The sequence below is a fragment of the Ichthyophthirius multifiliis genome (assembly GCF_000220395.1).
Source record: "Ichthyophthirius multifiliis unplaced genomic scaffold scaff_1120509251171, whole genome shotgun sequence".
NCBI lineage: Eukaryota > Ciliophora > Oligohymenophorea > Hymenostomatida > Ichthyophthirius > Ichthyophthirius multifiliis.
Window position 1 is genome coordinate 145,146 of NW_004086136.1, and position 20,839 is coordinate 165,984.

At 16.8% G+C, this 20,839-nt stretch overlaps 3 protein-coding genes across 3 annotated transcripts, besides 36 other annotated features; all 3 read left to right on the forward strand. All coding sequences in view use genetic code 6, as the record gives it.

Annotated features, from left to right (window-relative positions):
• Positions 1-597: 597 nt before the first annotated feature.
• Positions 598-673: a microsatellite.
• Positions 674-1,732: 1,059 nt separating this feature from the next.
• Positions 1,733-1,771: a microsatellite.
• A 249-nt stretch (positions 1,772-2,020) lies between these two features.
• Positions 2,021-2,084: a microsatellite.
• Positions 2,085-2,278: 194 nt separating this feature from the next.
• Positions 2,279-2,328: a microsatellite.
• Positions 2,329-2,395: 67 nt separating this feature from the next.
• Positions 2,396-2,461: a microsatellite.
• Positions 2,407-2,474: a microsatellite.
• Positions 2,441-2,496: a microsatellite.
• On the forward strand, positions 2,465-3,860 carry IMG5_153460 (ndc1 protein, putative). Its single transcript, XM_004030762.1, has one exon. It carries the CDS (start codon positions 2,513-2,515, stop codon positions 3,710-3,712), a length of 1,200 nt encoding a protein of 399 aa, XP_004030810.1. The 5' UTR covers positions 2,465-2,512; the 3' UTR covers positions 3,713-3,860.
• A 254-nt stretch (positions 3,861-4,114) lies between these two features.
• Positions 4,115-4,187: a microsatellite.
• Positions 4,188-4,252: 65 nt separating this feature from the next.
• Positions 4,253-4,294: a microsatellite.
• Positions 4,253-4,310: a microsatellite.
• Positions 4,258-4,320: a microsatellite.
• Positions 4,261-4,314: a microsatellite.
• Positions 4,321-4,344: 24 nt separating the features above from the next.
• Positions 4,345-12,142, forward strand: IMG5_153470 (hypothetical protein; the record flags this gene model as incomplete). The annotated part of the gene is made up of 13 exons (XM_004030763.1): positions 4,345-4,504; positions 4,546-5,053; positions 5,214-5,457; positions 5,502-5,907; positions 6,050-6,438; positions 6,486-6,656; positions 6,706-7,683; positions 7,730-7,815; positions 7,883-8,058; positions 8,146-9,710; positions 9,966-10,301; positions 10,735-11,424; positions 11,486-12,142. The coding sequence occupies 13 exons, from the start codon at positions 4,345-4,347 to the stop codon at positions 12,140-12,142; spliced, it is 6,366 nt and encodes a 2,121-aa protein (XP_004030811.1).
• Positions 5,141-5,184: a microsatellite.
• Positions 5,917-5,985: a microsatellite.
• Positions 5,989-6,026: a microsatellite.
• Positions 9,860-9,959: a microsatellite.
• A 148-nt stretch (positions 12,143-12,290) lies between the features above and the next one.
• Positions 12,291-12,319: a microsatellite.
• Positions 12,320-13,768: 1,449 nt separating this feature from the next.
• Positions 13,769-13,854: a microsatellite.
• A 1,200-nt stretch (positions 13,855-15,054) lies between these two features.
• Positions 15,055-15,206: a microsatellite.
• Positions 15,207-15,430: 224 nt separating this feature from the next.
• Positions 15,431-15,473: a microsatellite.
• A 64-nt stretch (positions 15,474-15,537) lies between these two features.
• Positions 15,538-15,596: a microsatellite.
• A 706-nt stretch (positions 15,597-16,302) lies between these two features.
• Positions 16,303-16,357: a microsatellite.
• A 5-nt stretch (positions 16,358-16,362) lies between these two features.
• Positions 16,363-16,395: a microsatellite.
• Positions 16,396-16,430: 35 nt separating this feature from the next.
• Positions 16,431-16,478: a microsatellite.
• A 357-nt stretch (positions 16,479-16,835) lies between these two features.
• Positions 16,836-16,867: a microsatellite.
• A 188-nt stretch (positions 16,868-17,055) lies between these two features.
• Positions 17,056-17,110: a microsatellite.
• Positions 17,111-17,295: 185 nt separating this feature from the next.
• Positions 17,296-17,413: a microsatellite.
• A 979-nt stretch (positions 17,414-18,392) lies between these two features.
• Positions 18,393-20,490, forward strand: IMG5_153480 (TRM1 tRNA methyltransferase 1, putative; the record flags this gene model as incomplete). Its single annotated transcript, XM_004030764.1, has 6 exons — positions 18,393-18,816; positions 18,915-19,177; positions 19,234-19,543; positions 19,594-20,023; positions 20,226-20,330; positions 20,385-20,490. 6 exons carry the CDS (start codon positions 18,393-18,395, stop codon positions 20,488-20,490), a joined length of 1,638 nt encoding a protein of 545 aa, XP_004030812.1.
• Positions 18,837-18,901: a microsatellite.
• Positions 18,837-18,910: a microsatellite.
• Positions 20,035-20,156: a microsatellite.
• Positions 20,035-20,161: a microsatellite.
• Positions 20,039-20,136: a microsatellite.
• Positions 20,048-20,156: a microsatellite.
• Positions 20,048-20,161: a microsatellite.
• Positions 20,354-20,392: a microsatellite.
• A 115-nt stretch (positions 20,491-20,605) lies between the features above and the next one.
• Positions 20,606-20,649: a microsatellite.
• The last annotated feature ends 190 nt before the right edge of the window (positions 20,650-20,839 follow it).

Consider the following 20,839-nt stretch of genomic DNA (forward strand, 5'->3'; position numbering starts at 1 on the left):
TTTTTTGTTATTTTAAATTTAATATATTTTTTTTTTATTTACCAATTTTACAGAATATATTTAAACATTAAATAATCATTGATAAAATTAGGAAGAATCCAATAATTATTACTATTACTAATATAGCTATTTTAGAATATATTTTACTATAATCCCCATTTAAAAGATCCATACCTATTTGATCTCCAAAATTAGAACGATATTCTTGATAACTATCTATTGCTTCTTATACTTGAGAATTGGAAATTTCACCTGTATAGTCTGAGTTATCACATATTTCTACTCGGACGGGATTTTTTGAGATTGTTAGAATTTATTATAGATCTCTTATTTGGAAAGTTATTGTTATATTTAAAATTAATAATAATATAAATATGAAATTTTTATTTAGATTATTCATTTACGTTTTTATTTTTATTTTTTTATAATGTTTTTTTATATTTTTTTCCTCTTAGTATTTTTTATAAATAAACAAAATATTTTAAATATTTTTATAATATTTTATTTATTTTGTTTAAGTTAATTCAAATTTTAAGTTTTGTAATAAGTATATATCTTTTCATTATTATTATTATTATTATTTTCTTTAATTTTTTATTATTATTTTATAAAAAGAAAACATATGTTTATTATAAATAAAAAACAAACATATATTTTCTTTTTTTATAAAAAAACATATATTTATGTATAAAAAAAATATATAATTTATTTTCTTAATTTAATTTTTAAAAATTAATAATGTTCTTTATTTAAAAAAAAAAATTAAATAATTTTAAATTTAAAAGCTTATTTATATTATTTTTATATGTGATTCCAATAATAATAATAATGGTACTAAATTTTAATTAAATATTATTATTTTCATTTATAGTTTTCATCTAAATTAGAAATATATTTTACGAAACTATTTTAAACAATTTTATAAGCTTAGTCAGTCATTTGTAAACAATTTTCAAATTTAATTTAATCTTCTTCTTGATATTAAGAAATAGTTTAACCATATATTTTTTTATAACATTGTTTGTATATTTAATTTCCAATAATCTAAATAAAAACTGGTTCCATTTAAAAGATTTTTCTAATAATTATATATTTTGTTTTTTAATATAAAAAATAATTAAACAAAAAATAAATTATCCTTTACTTTATAATTTAATATTAATATATATATATAAAGAATTATTACAATTTCTATAAATATTATATTAGAAAAAAAATATAAATATTCTTAATTACTATTATTTTATTTCATTTTTTTATATTATAAATATAATTATTTCAGATTTTAATTAAGTTCAAATTTATATAAGATATAATATTTTATAGGTTTATAAATTTATTTAATATAGTTTTTATTATTTTGGATTAAAATTTATTTTAAATTTTTTATTTTTGTTATATAATTTTTATTACTATATAAATAAAGCAAAGAACAAATTAAATTTTTATCATTTTTATAGATTTTAATAATTTTTTTTCTTAAAAATATATGTTTGTCTAAAACTTATAATATTATTATTGCTATTTTTAACTAATTATTTAAAATGTTTATTTGTATATTAAAAATATAATAATTATTAATATTTTTATAATGATGTTCTAAAAAATATGTAAATTTATTTTATAAATTTTAATGTTATTATTTAATAACCATTTAAAATTTATTTATTTACATATTTTTATCTATTTAGAAATATAAATATATTAACAAAAATAATAATTAATTTATTTTAATAAATTTTAAAAATAATTTTAATAATTAAATTTTAATTTATTCGTAAACATTTTTAAACAATTTTAAAATATTTAGATTATTCCCAAGTAAAACTATATAATTCATTTAGTATAAATAATATTTTACTTTAAATTTTAAATTAATTAGAAAATATTAATACATTCAAAGCCAATATTACTTACATTTATCTATTATTAAATATTTTTTATAAAAATTTTCAAATTTTATTATAAATTATGAGATAATCAAAATATGAAAAAATTTCTTATGGTTATTATAAATTTTATAATAATATAAAAAATAAATATCTAAAAGTAAAATAAAAAAATAGTAATACTAAAAATAAAATGTTATTTATATTTTTATTAATTAACAATATAATTAAATTTTTTTATTTTATATATATCAAAAGTATTTGTTTATTTTATTATTTTTTCTTTAAGTATTTATCTATAATCATTTTTCTAATAAATAAATGCTTTTGCTTTTTTAATTATAAATAATCTAACTTTTTTTTTTAATTAGATATATTAAGAAAGAAAGAAATAAGAAAATTAAATGTATATAAATAATAAAATATAAATGAAAATAAAATGTAAAAACATATATATCGTTTTAATATATTTACCGTTTTTTAAAAAAATAAAATAATATAATTTCAAACAAAAACGAAAAAAAAACAATAAAAAAAAAAATAAAAGAGGAAAAAAATAAAAAAATAAAAAATAAATAAATAAAATTAAATTAAATTAAAAGATAAACCAAATAACAATATAAATGAAGACAATTTTAATATTAATTACCATATTAGCCATAACATTCTGTGACTAATATGTAAACAGCGAAAACAACGCTGCAAATTCTCTCCTTGAATACTTAGATAAGATGAGTTCTGACATAATATCCGAATAATTAAATCACAACTAATTAAAAGAAGATCAAGAGAAATAATGTGATGAAGAATTAGCTTTCAGACACAAAGAAGTATAAGATGCCTAAGAAGCCGCCTAATCTGCCTAAATCTCATTAGACAGATGTACAAATGCCGTTACTGCTACAAATGCCAATTTAGCACAAGTAGCTTTAAATATTAGAGCTATTGAGAACATTGTAGCTTCCTTAACCTAAAAAAGAAAGGAAGAAAGAGAACATTACAATGAAATATCAGAAAATCAATTAAAACCTGCCATTTTAGCAGTTTAAGATGCCTACCCAATTATCCAAGAATTAGAAGATAGTGCAGTCGGTTTTGTCTAATTAACTAGACATATTACAAAATTGTTCGCCAGAACCACAAAAGCTGGAAAAACAAACGCTATAGCCCCACTTTTATCAGCTTTAGTTGAATTAGGAAATGCTTAAGTAGTTGGAGTACCTAGAGATTTGGTTTTAAAAATCAGAAATCTATTCAACGCACTAGAAGATGATCTCATAAAAGCCTACGATTTAGCCGCTGCAACTGAAAACGAAAGATAGACATTATTTGATAACACTGTTACTTAATATAAGTAAGTTTTGGAATAATAACATGAATATGAAAGTAAATTAAATGAATATTTAATTATTGTTTAATAATGTGTTGTTGTTGAATCTGATGTCTTATCTAAAGCTAATTAAAAAGCAAAAAGAAATTAATAGGCATTAGAAGCCGCAGCTGCTATGTGCTTTGCTTTCGATTAAGAATATAATAACGCGACATTATCAAGAAGTGACGAATAAGATTTATTAGTTAAGATTAGATCATTTATATAATAATAAGCAGATGCATTTGGAGACTATGCAGCAGATGAAGCTAGCTAAGATGTTTTTAGAAAAGATTTCGAATCGTCAAGAGGTAAATAAGCTTCTCTTATATAAGCTTTTGTTAATTCCAGAATCTAAAAATCGAAAGAACATGCATCTTTTGTATAAAAGAATGCCCCAGCAAAATGTAAAGCTTGTAAAAAAGGATTCGTATAAAAAAAATTAGGAGCATGAATTTTATGAAAAAGTTGACTTAATATTTTTTTTTTATATAAATTATTATATAAAATATTTTTATTTAGAATTATTTTTATTATTTTATAGTAGATTTTTAGTAATGTTTTTTTTTTTTTAATATTGGAATGTCATAAAATTGTTTTTTAAATTATATATATTAATATAAAATTATAAATATTTTTTTAATAAATTATACAAAATATGTTTGCACTTTTTATTATATATAATAAATATTTTTAAAAATAAGATTAAATAATTTTATTAAAACTATATAAATGCGCAAAAATGAAAGCTTTATTGAATAAAAAAATGCTAAAATAATTTTATATTAGGAATAAAATTAAATTAAAAAATATATAAAAAATTATTTATTATAGGATATTAGCCTTATATAGAATTTATTTTATATAAATATAAGATTATAAAAATATTTTATATATATAAATATATATACATATATTTAATTATATAACTTTTTTTATTATATCTTTAATATTTTATTTTTTATAAATACTATTTTAAAAATATTTAAATTAAATAATTTTTTTTTATAATTATTATATTTATAATTTTTTTATTAATTATTTTCATATATTTTTCTTATTTTTAATTTTTATCTAATAAATTTTATGATAAAAGATTAAAATGATATATATTACGAATTTAAAAAACGTCCATAAGGCAAATAATTATCATTTAATGAATTTGCTTAACTACGTGAAATCGATTGTAAATATTTTAAAAGCGATCCAATTTTTTTAGAATTATTAAAGCAATATTGTCAAGATAGTAATAAAAAAAATCAATTTTTTTTAATTTTTTAATAAAAGGTAAATTTTAAATAAGAGTATGTGAAAAATCATTTATATTAACAACTATTGTACCTCTAATGAATAAATATAACCCTTTAGATGTAATAGTAGCTGCATCTTAATGTTTACAGTTATTAAGTTAAAATATTGAAACACACGAAAAAATATTAAAATCGGGAGCTTTAAAAACAATTGCAATGCATATAAAAGATAATATATATTTTGAATTAACAAAAAGTTGTATATAAATATTAAGTAATTTATGCCAGGTAGTATCTAATTATTCTGAAATATTATAGAATGTATTACATAAGTAATTAGTTTGTAAATATTTAGATGTAGTAGATTATGAAACATAAAAATATATTTTATAAATATTAATTTCTATATGTAAGAATGTAAAGGGAAATTATTATTATTAAGATATGATTACTATTCTTTCCAAAAAAAAATATTGTTCACCACTTGCTAGAGCTATTGTTTCTCCAAATTAAGAAGTTTGTTTTCATAGTATTTAACTTTTTATGTATTTATTCGTATTTATATATATATATAAATATAAAAAAAAATATATTAATATATCAATATGTGTAAAAAATGAATAAATATAAAAATATATATATATATATATATATATATATATATATATATATATATCCATTTTTATATTTTTTATTTTTTTATAGTTTAATTCTTAATTAACCTTAGCATATATAAAAACTTATTAAATATGATATACCTCCAAGAGTTCATTAAGCATATACAATGTGTATATAAAGTCCTATTAATAATTCTGTTATAAGGATTTTATTAGAAATAATTGAAAAGATGCTACTGTTCCCTGAATATAATAAAATAATTACTGAAGAAAAATATATATAAATGACAAAAGATGTTTATATTATTGATAATTAAGAAATAAGATAATTAGTAAATAATATTTTATATTTTTATTTTATTGTTTTTTAAAAAAGTCTCTTTCTTGTCTTAGTATTTTTTGTGAAAATTTAGAAACATAAATTAAATTAATATAAATGGGAATTTTAAATTTAATGTGTGATATTTTAAGGGAAAATAAAGATATAAAATAAAGAAGATTGGGTCTAAAATTTATAAGTCATTTATCTCAAAATCACAAATGTATTTAATTGTTAATAAATTAAGGAATTATAGACTTACTTATTATTTAGTTAAATAATTAAGACTAAGAAAGTAGAATTTCTAGTGTTATTACAATCTCAAATTTATCAGGTGCACCTAATTTTCATAAAAAGCTATAAAATATAAATATTAAAAGTCTTATTCATATTTTTGAATCATCTGAAACTAATATTAACGTATTAAGAGCTGCGGCTAATACTTTAGCAAATATTTCTCTTGGTATAATATATATAAAAATAAATAAATTAATATAAAATATTAAAAAACTAAATATAAATAATTATAAATTAAAATAAATAAATATATAATATATATAATATATATATATATATATATATCTTACACTTTTTTTAAATATTAGATTAGGCCTATTAATCTTATTTCCTTAAAGATCCGGAAAAAAGCATACTTTTAAGAATTGTTAAACATTAAGAAGACATTTAATTATTAATGTCTATAGTAATAATATTTTCAAATATAGCTAGTAATTTATAGTTGAATATTGTTTCGATTGAGTTATTAGATATTTTTATTGATCTATATTATAAAAATAAAGTAATATTTTTAAATTCTAATTATATAAAATATTTTTTTTTATTTTTTTAGTTTACTTAAATTATTGGTTATATAGCAAAAGTTATTTCTAAGTTTTCTTTTGATACTGAATGTAGAAAAATTATTATTTAAAGAAAATTAACTAAATAATTTATTGAAGATATTTATCGTTCAAATAATCATATTAAAAAATAGGTAAATATATCCTATTAAAAATTAAATAAATAAATAAAAAAAAATAGTTATTAATATCAATAATGATAATGATTCATTCATCATTTGAAATGCAATAAGAATTCATAGAATCTGAAGGTATAGAATGCCTTTTATTTTTTTTAAATGTTTCAAATAATTTCTAGATATATTTATCATTTAAATGCTTTACATTATTAAGTAGATTCGAAAAGAACATTGTAAAATAATCAAAAAAAATAAAAATATATTAACTAAACAAAAAAATAGCATGCCATAGTAGAAGATGATATATGTTCAATGATTTCAAAAAACGCTTTAATTCGTGAAAGGCGTATTTTAAAAGAAGGCATCCGTTTTTTTATAAACATAATAATATACAATAAATTCAAAAACTCAATAATAAACAGATTATGTTGGCTAATAAATGAAGGCTTAAGAAATAAAGACGATCCTGAATGTTTATAATTAAGTTTATTCGCATTAGTATTAATATCCGAAAAGCCTAAATTTCACCAAAAATTATTATACCATAATACTTTATTACATAACCTATCTATATAAACAGAATAAAATCTTTAATAATTTATAGACTTGTACTCTAAAATAATGATGAATTTGTCTTTAAATCCTGAATGTCATTTAATTTTGTTAGAAAAGGGATTCGTAAGACTAACAAATGAGATAAATTAAAAATGGTGTCAAATAAATAATTAAGAAAGCCAAAATTATGAGTAATAAGTAAATATGCATTCTTATATTTTAACTTTTGCGTGTTAAATGCTAAAAATAGAAAATATAAGTGTGCATATTAAAAAACTATTTGATTAAGGAATTATATAAATTCTAAACATTGTACTATAAAGAAGTTATGAATTTATGTTTTATGAAATTGTAGAGGCTTTTAATATTATTTTGGCTGAATCTGATGTCTATCCAACTTCGGTTTTTTAAACTATAGAAAAATTAGCTGATCATACTTATATGAAATAAGATGATGAAACAGTCTATATTAGGGTTTATATTTTAATGTCTTTATCAAATAAAAAAGAAAGTTAAGAGTATTTTAAAGATAGTAATATTGTAAAACTTATTAAACATATAATTTAAGAATAATAGAAGTGGAGTCATAATATTATTCCCAATTGTTGTACTATACTTGCTAATATTTCATTATAACCAAATTTACTTAAATAAATTTTAGAAGAAAATCTTATTAATTTAATTTTTTAAATATGGAGTGAAAAAGTAATTTAATATATATATATAAATATATATTTTTAATTTTTTTTAGAGAATTATATCATTTACTGATTTAGTAAAATTATTAGCTTAAATTACTTCTTTACCATAATTTAAAAGCTCTTCTCTTGATGAAAAGTATATATATTTTTGTTTTATAATATTATTAAAATATAATATATTTGTAAAACTTAATATTAATAAGTATTTATCCATTTGTTATAGATTTCCTATATTAATAAATATCTGAACAAAAACCTAATAATTCCTTAATTAGTGCAAGTCTATTATGTGTCCTAAACATGACCAAAAACGATTTCGGTTTAACTTAAGCTATAACTTAATCAAAAATAATACATTTAATAAAATAAATAATCCAACGTTCAGAAAAAGACATAAAATTAGTTTGAGAAAAAAAAAAAAACTCTTATATAAAATATTTTTTTTAAAAAAAACAAAATTAAATAGTTATAAAAAAAAGCTTTTATAATTAATTAATGATATGTGTATTAATGGTAAGTAATCTTCTAATTGACCCAGAACTCTCTAAATAAAACCAGGAAGAAATAATCGAAATTCTACGCTGTATGAAAAATAATGTAATCCATACAAAATTCTAAAACCATCAAATAAATACTGGTTTTTTAAAAATCCTTCATAATCTAGTAATCTAAAATTACTCTATGGTAAAAGAAAATGAAATAAAAAAATGCATAGAACTCTGTTTTTCCCTTTTTTAAGAAAGTACAGATGTAAATTTACTTACTTATATTTTAAATATAATGAACCATTTATTATAAGAGAAATAATTCTTCGAATAATTCAAGGAAAACCAGTAATCTATGAATAAACTTTCCGACTAATTTCTATCCACAATAATAAATCCATATAGTTAGGATTCTAAACTAAGATTTTCATTATATACGTTTCTTACAAACTTAAGTTTTTATGAAAACAATATAGAGTTTTTCGAGAGTTTCATTAATCTAGAAGAATTTCTTTAGAAATTCCGCAATTTATACTCAGCTTCCAAAAGGGAAGAGCAGGAAGCTTTATTATGTTTTTTAGCTAATTTATGTAATATAAAAGAGATATAGACCCTCCTTTTGAAATATAATAAAACCCTATATATAATAAAAGAAGTATTAATAGAACATCGATTAGATAATCTAACTTATACTTCAATTAGACTATTGGCTAATTTATCGTCTAATACAGAATTTCACTATTTTATAGCCTAAGAAGAAATTCTAAAGAGTCTAAACATGATATTTTTTCATACCAAAACTAAGGTTTTTATCAAAGAAAAAATCCAGTCTTTACTTTCTAATGTCACTTTTACAAAATAAACACACGAAATTTTAATAAAGAACGAATGTATAAGGATTTTTGAACTAATATTACATAGAGAGAGCAAAATATAGGAAATAAGTCAGAAACATATGCTAAATTCCATGATATAATTAGGTTTAAATCCTAATAATTTCAGTCTAATTGAAAACTAAGTTAATATGGTTAATTCATTATCTATGGTAAATGAATGCGAGAAGCCTTTATAGATAAAATTATTAAAAGCAGCTACTAATTATGTAGTTTCTTTAAATGAGAACATAATGATGTATGATAAATATAATAATAATAATGAAAGTATTTAGTCTCAAATAGAAAATAAACTTGATATTTCAAGGGAAATTATTAGTTGTATTAAGAGTAATTTAGAGAGTAAATCTTCTTATTTTATTAATTCGTCATATTATATTCTTAATATGTTGGTTAAATGGGAACATTTTCCTAAAATTATGATAGATTATACAAGACTTACGGGGTCAATAATTAATATTATTATCTATTTTGATTATTTAGAAATGAAAATTATTTATTATTAGATTTTAAAAGATATTACTTCTAATACTGCTTTTTTTAATAATAATACAGCGATAGTTGAATAACTTAATAAATTATATAAATTTAATAATTAAATTTTATAAAAATTAGATTAAAATCCCCCTTTATAAATTAAGGAATCTAATAGAGTAATTATATATATATGTAAAATTTATAAATAGTTATTTTTTCTATGTTTTTTTTTTGAAAAAAAAAAAAAAAAAAACTATAAATAAAAAAAAGGCAAAAAAAAAATTATTAAGACTTTTTATTTATTTGATTATTTAAATAAAAAAATTATATATATGTATTTATATATATAAACATATTAAATATAATTTTTTATATATATATATATATATATATATATATATATATATATATATATATATATTATAATTTAGATTAGAGCTGAAAATTTTATTGTTTGTTTTTTATAAATATTATCTAATTGCTCCATATTTGGTTATTAAAATGATGATTTAATAAAATATTTAATATCTCCATAAATAGAAGAACATATAATACATGCTTTAATATTCGGAAAAAATTAAAGTTATAATATATTATGTTAAATTATTTGTACGTTATCTAATTTTTATTAAAATGAATTTATTTTAAGATATTGTTACTCTTATTCGAATCTTTTTGATTAATTATATGTAAATTATAGAAAATATATCAGATTTAATAGCGAATTTGAATATTATATTGCATCTTTAATTAATGTAGTCTTAAAAGTTAAGAAATATAAACTTTTGGATAATTTCTTAATGAAAAAATATGAAAATAATTAAATGAAATTAGAAGATGTAATTTTTAAATAATATATATATTACTCTTTTTTCATTATTTATTTTTTACTATAATTTTTGTAAAAAAACTGCAAATAATATATTTATTTATTAATATTTTTTTATTTTTCTTCTCCATAATTTTCTATATAATTCATTTTTTTTTATAAAAAAAAAGAAAAGTATATTATAATTTATTTATTTTTTTCATTTTTTTATATTAATGATATATTCTTACAAAATAATTATAGAAAAAATTATGAAAATATAATATATACATATATAATTATAGGATAGTAATTTAGATGGTATATAATCAAATGATGAAGAATAAAATTTTAAATATTCCCGTTAATAAAATGTAAAATATTCACTATAGAGTGCTTTTTTTAATCAAAACAAGACTGGTTTATAATAGTTTTTTTCCAAAAACACTGATCTTCTAGCTACTTAATAATAACTTTTAAAAAGCGGTTCCTTAATTTCCAATGACAGTGAATCTAAAAGCATAATCTCCTACAATGAAGAGAATAAATTTATGTTTTCGTTCTTTTTAATGATCTTAAAACGCGGTAGTAATCGCCAAAACAGTGAAATAATAACAAATACGACTTAATAAGGCGAAAAATCGACACTTTATTGCATTGCAAATCTGGCTTATTACGAAGTGAACCATAAAATAATATTCGCGACAAAAATTCCTGAATATTTATTCAAGTTTTTGGCAAATGAGACCTGTATTTAGCTTATTTATTACCAATAAGCAATTGTTGCTTTTCTTAATTTGGCACGAAATAAAGAAATTTATAAAAGAATTAAATGCGAAGAAATATTTAAGTGGTTCAAAAGTATTATATAAGTTTAGAATAGGCATTATGTTGAAAATGGAATCATTGCACTTATCTTAATGATAGATAATGCCAAATATGATGATTTTATAATATATGCAGTAGATATAGTAGAGTTTTTGACAAAACATATAATATCTTTTTGTAAAATAAACGATCATTTTTTAGACAGAGTTATAATTTTAATTTAAAAAATATTATCTATTAAAGGGATGATATATGTAAATATATATATTTATATATAATTATTTATTTTATATATAGAAAATTGCTAAGATAGAGATTTTATTTTAAAGTCTTTTTTAATTTCTTAACAAGTAAAATTTATCTGAATAATAATATTTCGATTCATATTTTAAAATATGGGAATTAATGTAAAATTTTCTAGATTCTAAAGAATGCCTTAGTTATTTATTAAAATATGGTTTCTTAAATATAATAAAATAATAAATAAATTATTTCCAAGACGAATAATTATTCTATAAAGAATTTATTATTATTAATTTAAATGAAAAAAATGAAAATAACGAAAAATCACAAGCCTAATTTAAAATAATAATTTATAGATTAAAACTACTTTCCCTATTATTAAGTTGTATCGATTAAATTTTCCAAAAAGAGCTTATTATTTCGAATTCTACAAATGTAAAATATAAACTAATTTATTCTAAAGAAAAAAATATTAGCACAGATGATAAAACTAATAGATTTATATATATTTAATTCCAATATGTATATGAAATAATGTCTAAAATATAAAATTACCCATCATTATATTAAGAATCTTCTACCCAAAATATACTTATAGTTTGTGAATTACTATTTAATATGTCTAAAGTATTAACAAGAGCGTAAAAAAAAAACAAACAAACAAAATTTTTTTTTTATTAAATTATAAAACTATAAAAAGATAAGATGGAATATGTACTCATATATTGAATTTTTTTATTAATATGACTAAAAATTATGATGGATTTATTCTAAATTAAAATAATAACTCATTAAAATCTTTAACTGTATAATAGTATATTTTAGAAAGTTTAAATATTCTCTTAGAAAAATATGAATAAGAAATGTAACCTTCAGTAAATATATATATAAAAAATTATATATAAATTTATACATATATATATATATATATAGTTAGAAGAAATATTACATATTATAATTTAACATTTTCATTTTGATTATAAAACTTAAGAAATATATTCTTCTTCTTAAAAGCATCATTAGTAATTTTTTGATCTGAAAAACCGTTAAGTATATGTTAATTTCCTTAAGTTAATATCTAAAATCGATTTTAAATTTATAAAAGAATAAGAAGCTATAAAACTAGCCGAAGGAATATTTAAAATAATTCAATTTAATTAAGAAAACTACTACAATAGGGATGCTGTTATAAGGTTTTTTTTCCTAGTTTTTATTAAAAAATTCATTTTGGTAATTGATATAAAGAATTCTTAAGAATTAATAGATAATTATAGTGATATGTGTTATTTTTTGAATAATTATATTCAAAACTTTACTTTAATGCTATTAGAATCATTACAAAAGCTTATGAATGATAAAAAAATAATAGAAGAAAAAGACATTAATAATAAATAATATTATAAAGAAAATGATGAAGATATAGATGATTATAATGAAGAAAATTAAAATTTAAATTAATATGACAATTAGTATTTATTATAAAAAAATAAATATAAAATTAAAATATATATATATATAGTATGAAAGAAATAGATAAAAATAATATTATATTAGTTTTTGAAATATTAATAGTAATGATTTATTTTACAGAATTTAGATAAACATTACTTGAATCTGATGTTATAAGATCTAGCTATTTTTGCGGAATAAGACTTCTTGAATATGAAGATATGGTCTTTAATATAGAAAATGAGGAAGATTAATTAACTTTTTAAAATAAATAAAATCTAAAATTAAATGAACTTAATAGTATTTTTAAAGTCATAATAATTTTTATAAATTAGTTTAGTTATTTATAAGATATTTAATCTTCCTTAACTGAAAAAAATAATATAAAATTGCATTTAAATGGTTTAATAAAAAAGAAAAAGTAAAAAATATAATAAAAATATATTTATAAAAAATAAATAATAGTCAATATAAATGTTTTGTTTTAATACTTTAACTAATATAACTGAATTAAATGGATTATAATTCGTAAATAGTTTTTTTGATGAACTAGATATTTTAATATCTGAAATCAACATCAAATAATTAAAAATAAACAAAAATAAACGTAGAACCTTTAGTTGCACTTCTAGAATATATATTTAATATGGTAGTAGAAATTGAAAATGATAACATTTAAAATTCTCTTAGATAATTAAAATAACCAAGTTAAGTTAATCTTTTAAATATAAAATAATTAACATTAGAATTGATTTCTGAAATCGTTTTGGAAAAAGATAAAATTTTAATCTCTTAGAATCTTATTTAAATTATTTTTAATATTTCAGAAACTGATCTTAATTTATAATCGAGACTTCTTTTTGTATTAATGAAATAATATATAGTAGAAGGTATTAATTTTTTTAAATATATATATATATATATATATATATATATATATATATATATATATATATATATATATATATTTATATATATATATATATATTATACTTATTAAAGAACCTACAAATGAAGCCAAAGATTTTCTTCTTAAAAACATTCGATAAACAATCATAGAATTAATTAAATTTACAAAATTAATACATGATAAAGAATAAGAACTTAAAATTTTATTAGAAGAACAAGATATAATTCATAAATAAGAATTAGAATAAAAAATTTCTTTTTCAAATTTAAATGAAGAAAATTATTTTAAAGAAGAAACTTCTATATCTATAGACCAAATAGATTAATAAAAAAGTATTAATATATTTTCTAAAGATTCTTAAATTAATTCTTTAATTAAAATAAATTCTTAGAAAACTAATAATAATTCTCAAAAATAACCACGTAAATAAATTGTAAGAGATAGAATTAATTAATTGAAATAGGAAATTTAAAAAGTAGGCTTTTATTCTTTAAATATAATCTTTATTTAAAAAATAATTAGTACTCCAATAAAAGAATAAGAAGGAGTAGTTTCGATATTAAATAATTTTTTTTGGGAGTATTTCAATATTCCTTTAACGTAATTTAATTTAATTTTTTTTAAAAAAATAAAATATATAAATAAATTAGAGAATATTAATAAAAAATAATGAATTTAATATTCGCTTTAAATATAATAAAAATAAAATGCACTTAAGATCTTTTATGTAAAAATATATTTTAATAAAATCTAGAAGTTTATTTGAAAATGATCGACTTTGAATAAATTGGTGTATTATAATAAACTGGATTTATTTTTGCAAAATATATAGGAGAAACAATTCTATGTATTTTACAAAATAAAGGGAAAAAGTCTGATATTTATAAATCTGATAAATTAAATTAGTTTAAAAAAATTTTGTCTAATAGTAAAATTAGAGAATTAGTTGATTTATCAAAAAATATTGATTTTAGTATAAAACATAAATGAATAATTTATATATTTAATTATTTATTTTTACATAAATACTATAATTCAAAAATAATTATTGTTTTTAATTTAACTTTTATATCCTTATTTTTTCTAACCGATTTCAATAGTACTTGTTACAGATTTTGTAGATTTTGTATTACTTTTTTTCGAAAACTAAACAGAATTTTTTAAAGAATTAGCAGAATCAAAAACTGTATTATTTTATGATTATTTTTGTATCAAAGAAACTTCATTAATAATATCGTTTTAACATAAAAACTGACTAATTTATTAAATATCATTCTTTATTTATATATATAATATAAATATAAATTATATTAAGTTTAAATATATATATATATATATATAAATATATATATTATAAATATTTTTATATATTTATTTATATTTATATATATATTTATAATTTTAAATTTATATTTATATATTTATATATTTATAAATACATCTATATTTTTTTTAGGTTTTACATCTACTATATTTTCATTTATTATATCAATACTTTGCTATTTATATTAATTTGAAATAAATATGTTGCAATCTTCTTTATTATATTCTTATTATAAAACATTATTAATTTTTTCATTTTCATATATACAGGAACTATCTAAATCTGAACTACTTTAATTTTCATGAGATTTATTTTTAGTTTGACTTATATTTCGATTAGAAAAGTTTTAACTTTATTATAAAAAATTCTAACTTTATATCTAATTATATAATTATTTTGTAATATTCTTATTTTCCATATATCCTTACTATATTATCATATTTTATTATTATTATAGTTACATTTATTATTTTTAGAGTTATTATTATTATTATAATTACGAAATTAATTAAATTTAATTGATATTTAGTTAATGCTATAATTGATTTGGGATTTAAGAATTATTTAATTTTATTTCTTTTTAAAGGAAAATAATTTATTCAGTAAGTTATTTTATCAACTTATCTTTTTCTTAATTTCTTTAATTTAATTAGTTTAAATTATCTAATATTTAATTGTATTCTTCTCCTTCTTCATTCAATATATTTTTTTCTATTTTAAAAGAACAACTAAGTATATTATTTTAAGAATTTTATAAAATATTATTATTTGAAGTATTATATATATCATTATTTTTTTATATTTAATTTAAATCATTTTTATTGTTTTATGAATTTTTTTAAAAAAAATCATTTTCGAAATTTCTCTTTATATTATATTCATTTTTTCCACTTTTTTATATTATTAAAGAATATTCTTAGTTTATTTATTCTTCGTTAATTTTTTATTCTTCCTCTAAATTATTATTATTTTTTACTAAATATTAGTGTTATTTATTCTCATTTAATGAATAATAATTCTATTTTTTATTATTTCTCATAGCAGTAAAACTTCTAAATGAACTTATTTATGTTGCTTTTTTATATTTATTTATTTAATTTTCAACTTTCTTTTATTAATTTTCTATTATGTATGAGTTTTCTAATTTTTATCTTGCTCTTTTTTCTTTTAAACTCGTAATTTTGTATTTATTTTGTATTTCGTTTACATTTTTTCCTTAAAAATTTTCATTTTTTGCTTAAATTCTTTCAGTTTTTCCTTACATATTATTTTCTAATTTATTGTATTTGCTAATTTATTATATAGATACTGTTTTTGTAGATTTTAATAATTAATTTTATTAATTTTTTGATTTTTTTTTTTATTAATTTTCTATTTTTTTTCCAAATTATTATAAAGTAGTAGAAACTTTTAGATTTTAAGTTTTTTAAGTTTAAAAATTTTCCCTTTTTTTATTTTTTGTTAAACCTATTTTTTAAACTTTTCCATTAGTATTTTCAAAAATTTAACTTTTCACAAAAGAAGAAGAAGGCAGATTTTCTGTTTTTTTAAAAAATTTATTTTCCGTTTTTCCTTAAAAATGATTTTCAGTATTTTTTGATAAAATTTCATGTTTTTTTAAATTTTAAGCATTTTCTATTTTATTTTCACCTTAAAAATTACTTTTATTTGAATTATATTAAGAAATCTATTTATTATCAGATTTAACTATATAAGAATTCTATAATCTACTACTAGTTTGGTTTAATTTATTATGGTTTAATTTATTATGAGATTTTTTCAATTTTTTAATCTAGTTTTCCAAAAGTTGGCTTTAAATTAAAGGTTTATCTAAACTCTAAAATTTTTATTTAGAATAATTTTGATATTTTGATATATTGATATTATCTTAAACTTTTTATGAATAAGGACTTTAGAATAAATTAATGCTATAATTAATACTTATATTAATAAAAATAAATATATATATATATATATATATATATATATTTATATAATATATATATATATATATTTATGCTATTTACTATTTTACAATAGTGGCATCATCTTATGTTTAATTAATATTATTTTAAGTCAAAGATTATTAAGAATTTCTTAAATCATTTTAACTTATATTATGATAATTTATAGGGGAAACGTTTTTCAAATCTACTGAAAGTTTATTTTTACTGCTTTATCTTTTTCTTTTTTTAAAAATTTAAATATTATTATTTTATTATTAAAAATAATTTTTATCATATTAATAATTATAATTATCTTCTTAAATATTATTATTTTCATTTTAAATGTTATCTTTTTCATATTAAATATTATTTGATTAGTTATAGATTTAATCTTTTTCATCTTAAGTTATATTTTAGTCATATTAAATGTTATTTTTTATAGTCTAATTATTTTTTTTTTTATTTAATTATATAGGATTAGTTTAATTAAGAAGTTATGATTAAAATATTTCGTTTTTTTATTAAATTTTGCTTATTTTTTAAGTATTAACTTTTTTTTTCATTAATGTATTTTATAAATTCTTAATTTTTTTTTCCATTTTTTTCTCATAAGATGTTTTCTTTAATTTACTATCTTTTAATTTAAATTTATCAGCATTATTATCTATTAAATTATTTAATCTTTGTTTTGCCTATTCGATATTTAATATTGACTATTCTATACTTGACATATTATAATAAGGTATATTGTTATTTAAATATATGCTTTTATAATTAGGCTTTGAGGATCTTAAATTATATTAGGGATTATTTGGATTTAAAAATTTTAATGCATTAAATGTCATTGCTTTAATTTATTGTATTTTAAAAAATAATCAATATAAAATGAGAAAATATAAATATTTTTTTTTTTTGTATGTTTGTATTATTAAATATATATTATTTTCTTATTTTATTTAATTTTTAAATAAATATTTAATAGAAAATTATTTTAAATATTTTTTAATTTTTTATTTTATTTTATATATTTTATTTTGAACTTTCTAATAAAAATATAAACTTATTAATAATAAATAAAATTAAAATAATAAAAAACAAAATTGATTATTGAAGAAAAAAAATATATATATAAATAATATTAATATGTACATATTTTAATTCTAAAAAAATAAAATTCATATAATATTAAAAACTATTTTATTAAAAAAAAATATAAATACATATATTTTGCTGGAATGATTAAATAAATTTTCTACATAAAAAATCTATTAATAAAATAAATTAATTTCACAAAAAGATTACAAATATATAAAATGTCTACAAATCTAAATTAGTAAAATGACTTAATTTATGAAGGTTAAGCCAAAATTAAAAAATCATATATAGAATAGGAAGGAATAAAAACAATATAAGCCGAAGTATTTTACAATCCAGTTTAAGTAAAAACTTCAAAAAAATGAATAAAAATAAAATAAAAAAGGTGTTTAATAGAGATTTAACAGTATTAATAATACATATGTATACATAAATGCTGAAGGAAAAACGTAAAAAAAAAGAGATTTTTAAAATAAAAAAAATAATAATAAAGAGGGATAAAATTTTGAAGGAATTAATATATTAGATGCATTGTCAGCAAGTGGATTAAGAACAATAAGATTTTTAAAAGAATTAAAAAATATAAATAAAATATATGCAAATGATATATCAGATGCAAGTCATAAATTAATGATGGAGAATTTTATTTTAAATGAATTAGATTTATCAAAAATAGAAAGTATATAAAAAAATAAATTCATATATATATATAATTATATATTTATATATTTATATATTTATATATTTATATATTTATTTATTTACAATATTTAAAAGTGACTTAAAAAGATGCTATATAATTATTATATGAACATAGATTTAGATTAAATAAAGGTGATTTATCTGCTAAATTACATGTAATTGATTTAGATCCGTATGGAACAGCAGTTCCTTTTTTAGATTGTGCATTATAAGCTGCTTGTTTTGATACATTATTATGTGTAACTTCTACAGATTCACGTATTTTATGTGGATAAGATACATAAAAATGTTATTATTTATACGGAAGCTCAAGGGCTAAAATGTAGGCTTTTTAAGAAGTATTTTAAAAATTTTTTTTTTTAATATTTTTAAATTCATTATATTATAAAATAAGAATGCTATTAGAATATTATTATATACATTAAATAACACTGCAAATAAATATTCGAAACATATAGTTCCATTAATTTGTTACTTAAGTGAATTTTACGTCAGATGTTTTATTTTAGTCAAAAACGGTAAACAAGAATGTGGAAAATCCATATTGAAAACTGGAAACATATTTAATTGTGATAATTGTGGTAATTTTTATACCTAACCTTTTGGAAAAAGCCTAAAAAACGAGAAACTGGAAAGATTTGCTCCCACAAATTTAAATATTCCATCAAATAAATGCGACTAATGTGGAAATAATTTCACTATAAGTAATTAAATTAATTTTTTTATTTTATTTTTGTTTAAAAAAACAAAAAAGATGGACCTGTTTGGATAGATAAATTAAATGATGAAGATTTTGTTAATAAAACAATTTAATTTTTAAATTAATAATAATGTTAATTAAAACTTTAAACTAAAGAAAAAATTAATGGCATGCTTCATGCTATTACTTTAGAATAATAAATTTAATTAGACTAAATTCCTTATGGCTTTTCAATTGAACATATTTCTAAATATTTAAAAACTACTATCCCTAGTAAGAAAAAAATATATTCAGCATATATGAGTCTTGGGTATAATATTGAATAATCTTATTTAAATCCAATTATATTTAAAACTAACGCTTCGTCTGAAATTGTATTCGATATTATGAGGAATTGGGTATTTTTTGAATTTTTATAAATTTATATCAAATAGTTTATATTTTATTTTATTTTTGAAAAAAAAGAAAAATATATAATAAAAAGGTTAATTAATGTAAAAATAATAGGATAATTAATAAGAATAATAATAAAAATAATAATAAAAATAATAAGAAATATAATAAGAAATATAATAAGAATAATAATAAGAATAATAAGAAATAATAAATAATAATAAATAAGGATTACTTTTAAATAAAAATTTAATGTATAAATAAAAAAATTAACCTTATTATTATATAAATAGAACTAATCCTAATTTTGATTTGAACATTAAGATTGATAAAGCTATTCCGAAATGGATTCCGAATCCTGAAAAAAATTGGGGACCTGGTAAAAGAGCTATTGCAAAGTAAAAATATAATTTTTTTTTTTATAAAAAAATAAAATAAAATAATAAAATTAGAAAAATAATAGATGATGGAATTTAAGAAGAAAAAGTAGATTAATTATTAATTGAAAATTAAGATATTTTGTATGATAAATTATAAAAAAAGAATAAATAAGATTGAAAAACTTATTTTTTCAACTAAAAACTATTTTTTTTTTTTTTTAAAAAAAAAAAAACAAAAAAATAATATAAATTTTCTTATATTTATTTATTAATAAGTTTATAGTTTTAATTTAATATTTTTTTTATAAAAAAATATATTTTCTCTTATATAAAAATAAAAAAAATTAATCATCTTCTATATTATTATTATGAAACTTCTTAATTTTCTTTAAGATATTCATTTTCTTATATAAGTTAATCAATTTAAAATCTCATGTTTTCAACTTCACAATTGTAAAGTATAATTTTACATAAAAGATCTTAAATCTTTATTTCTAAAGGTTAAAATTCAGAATATTTATATCTCC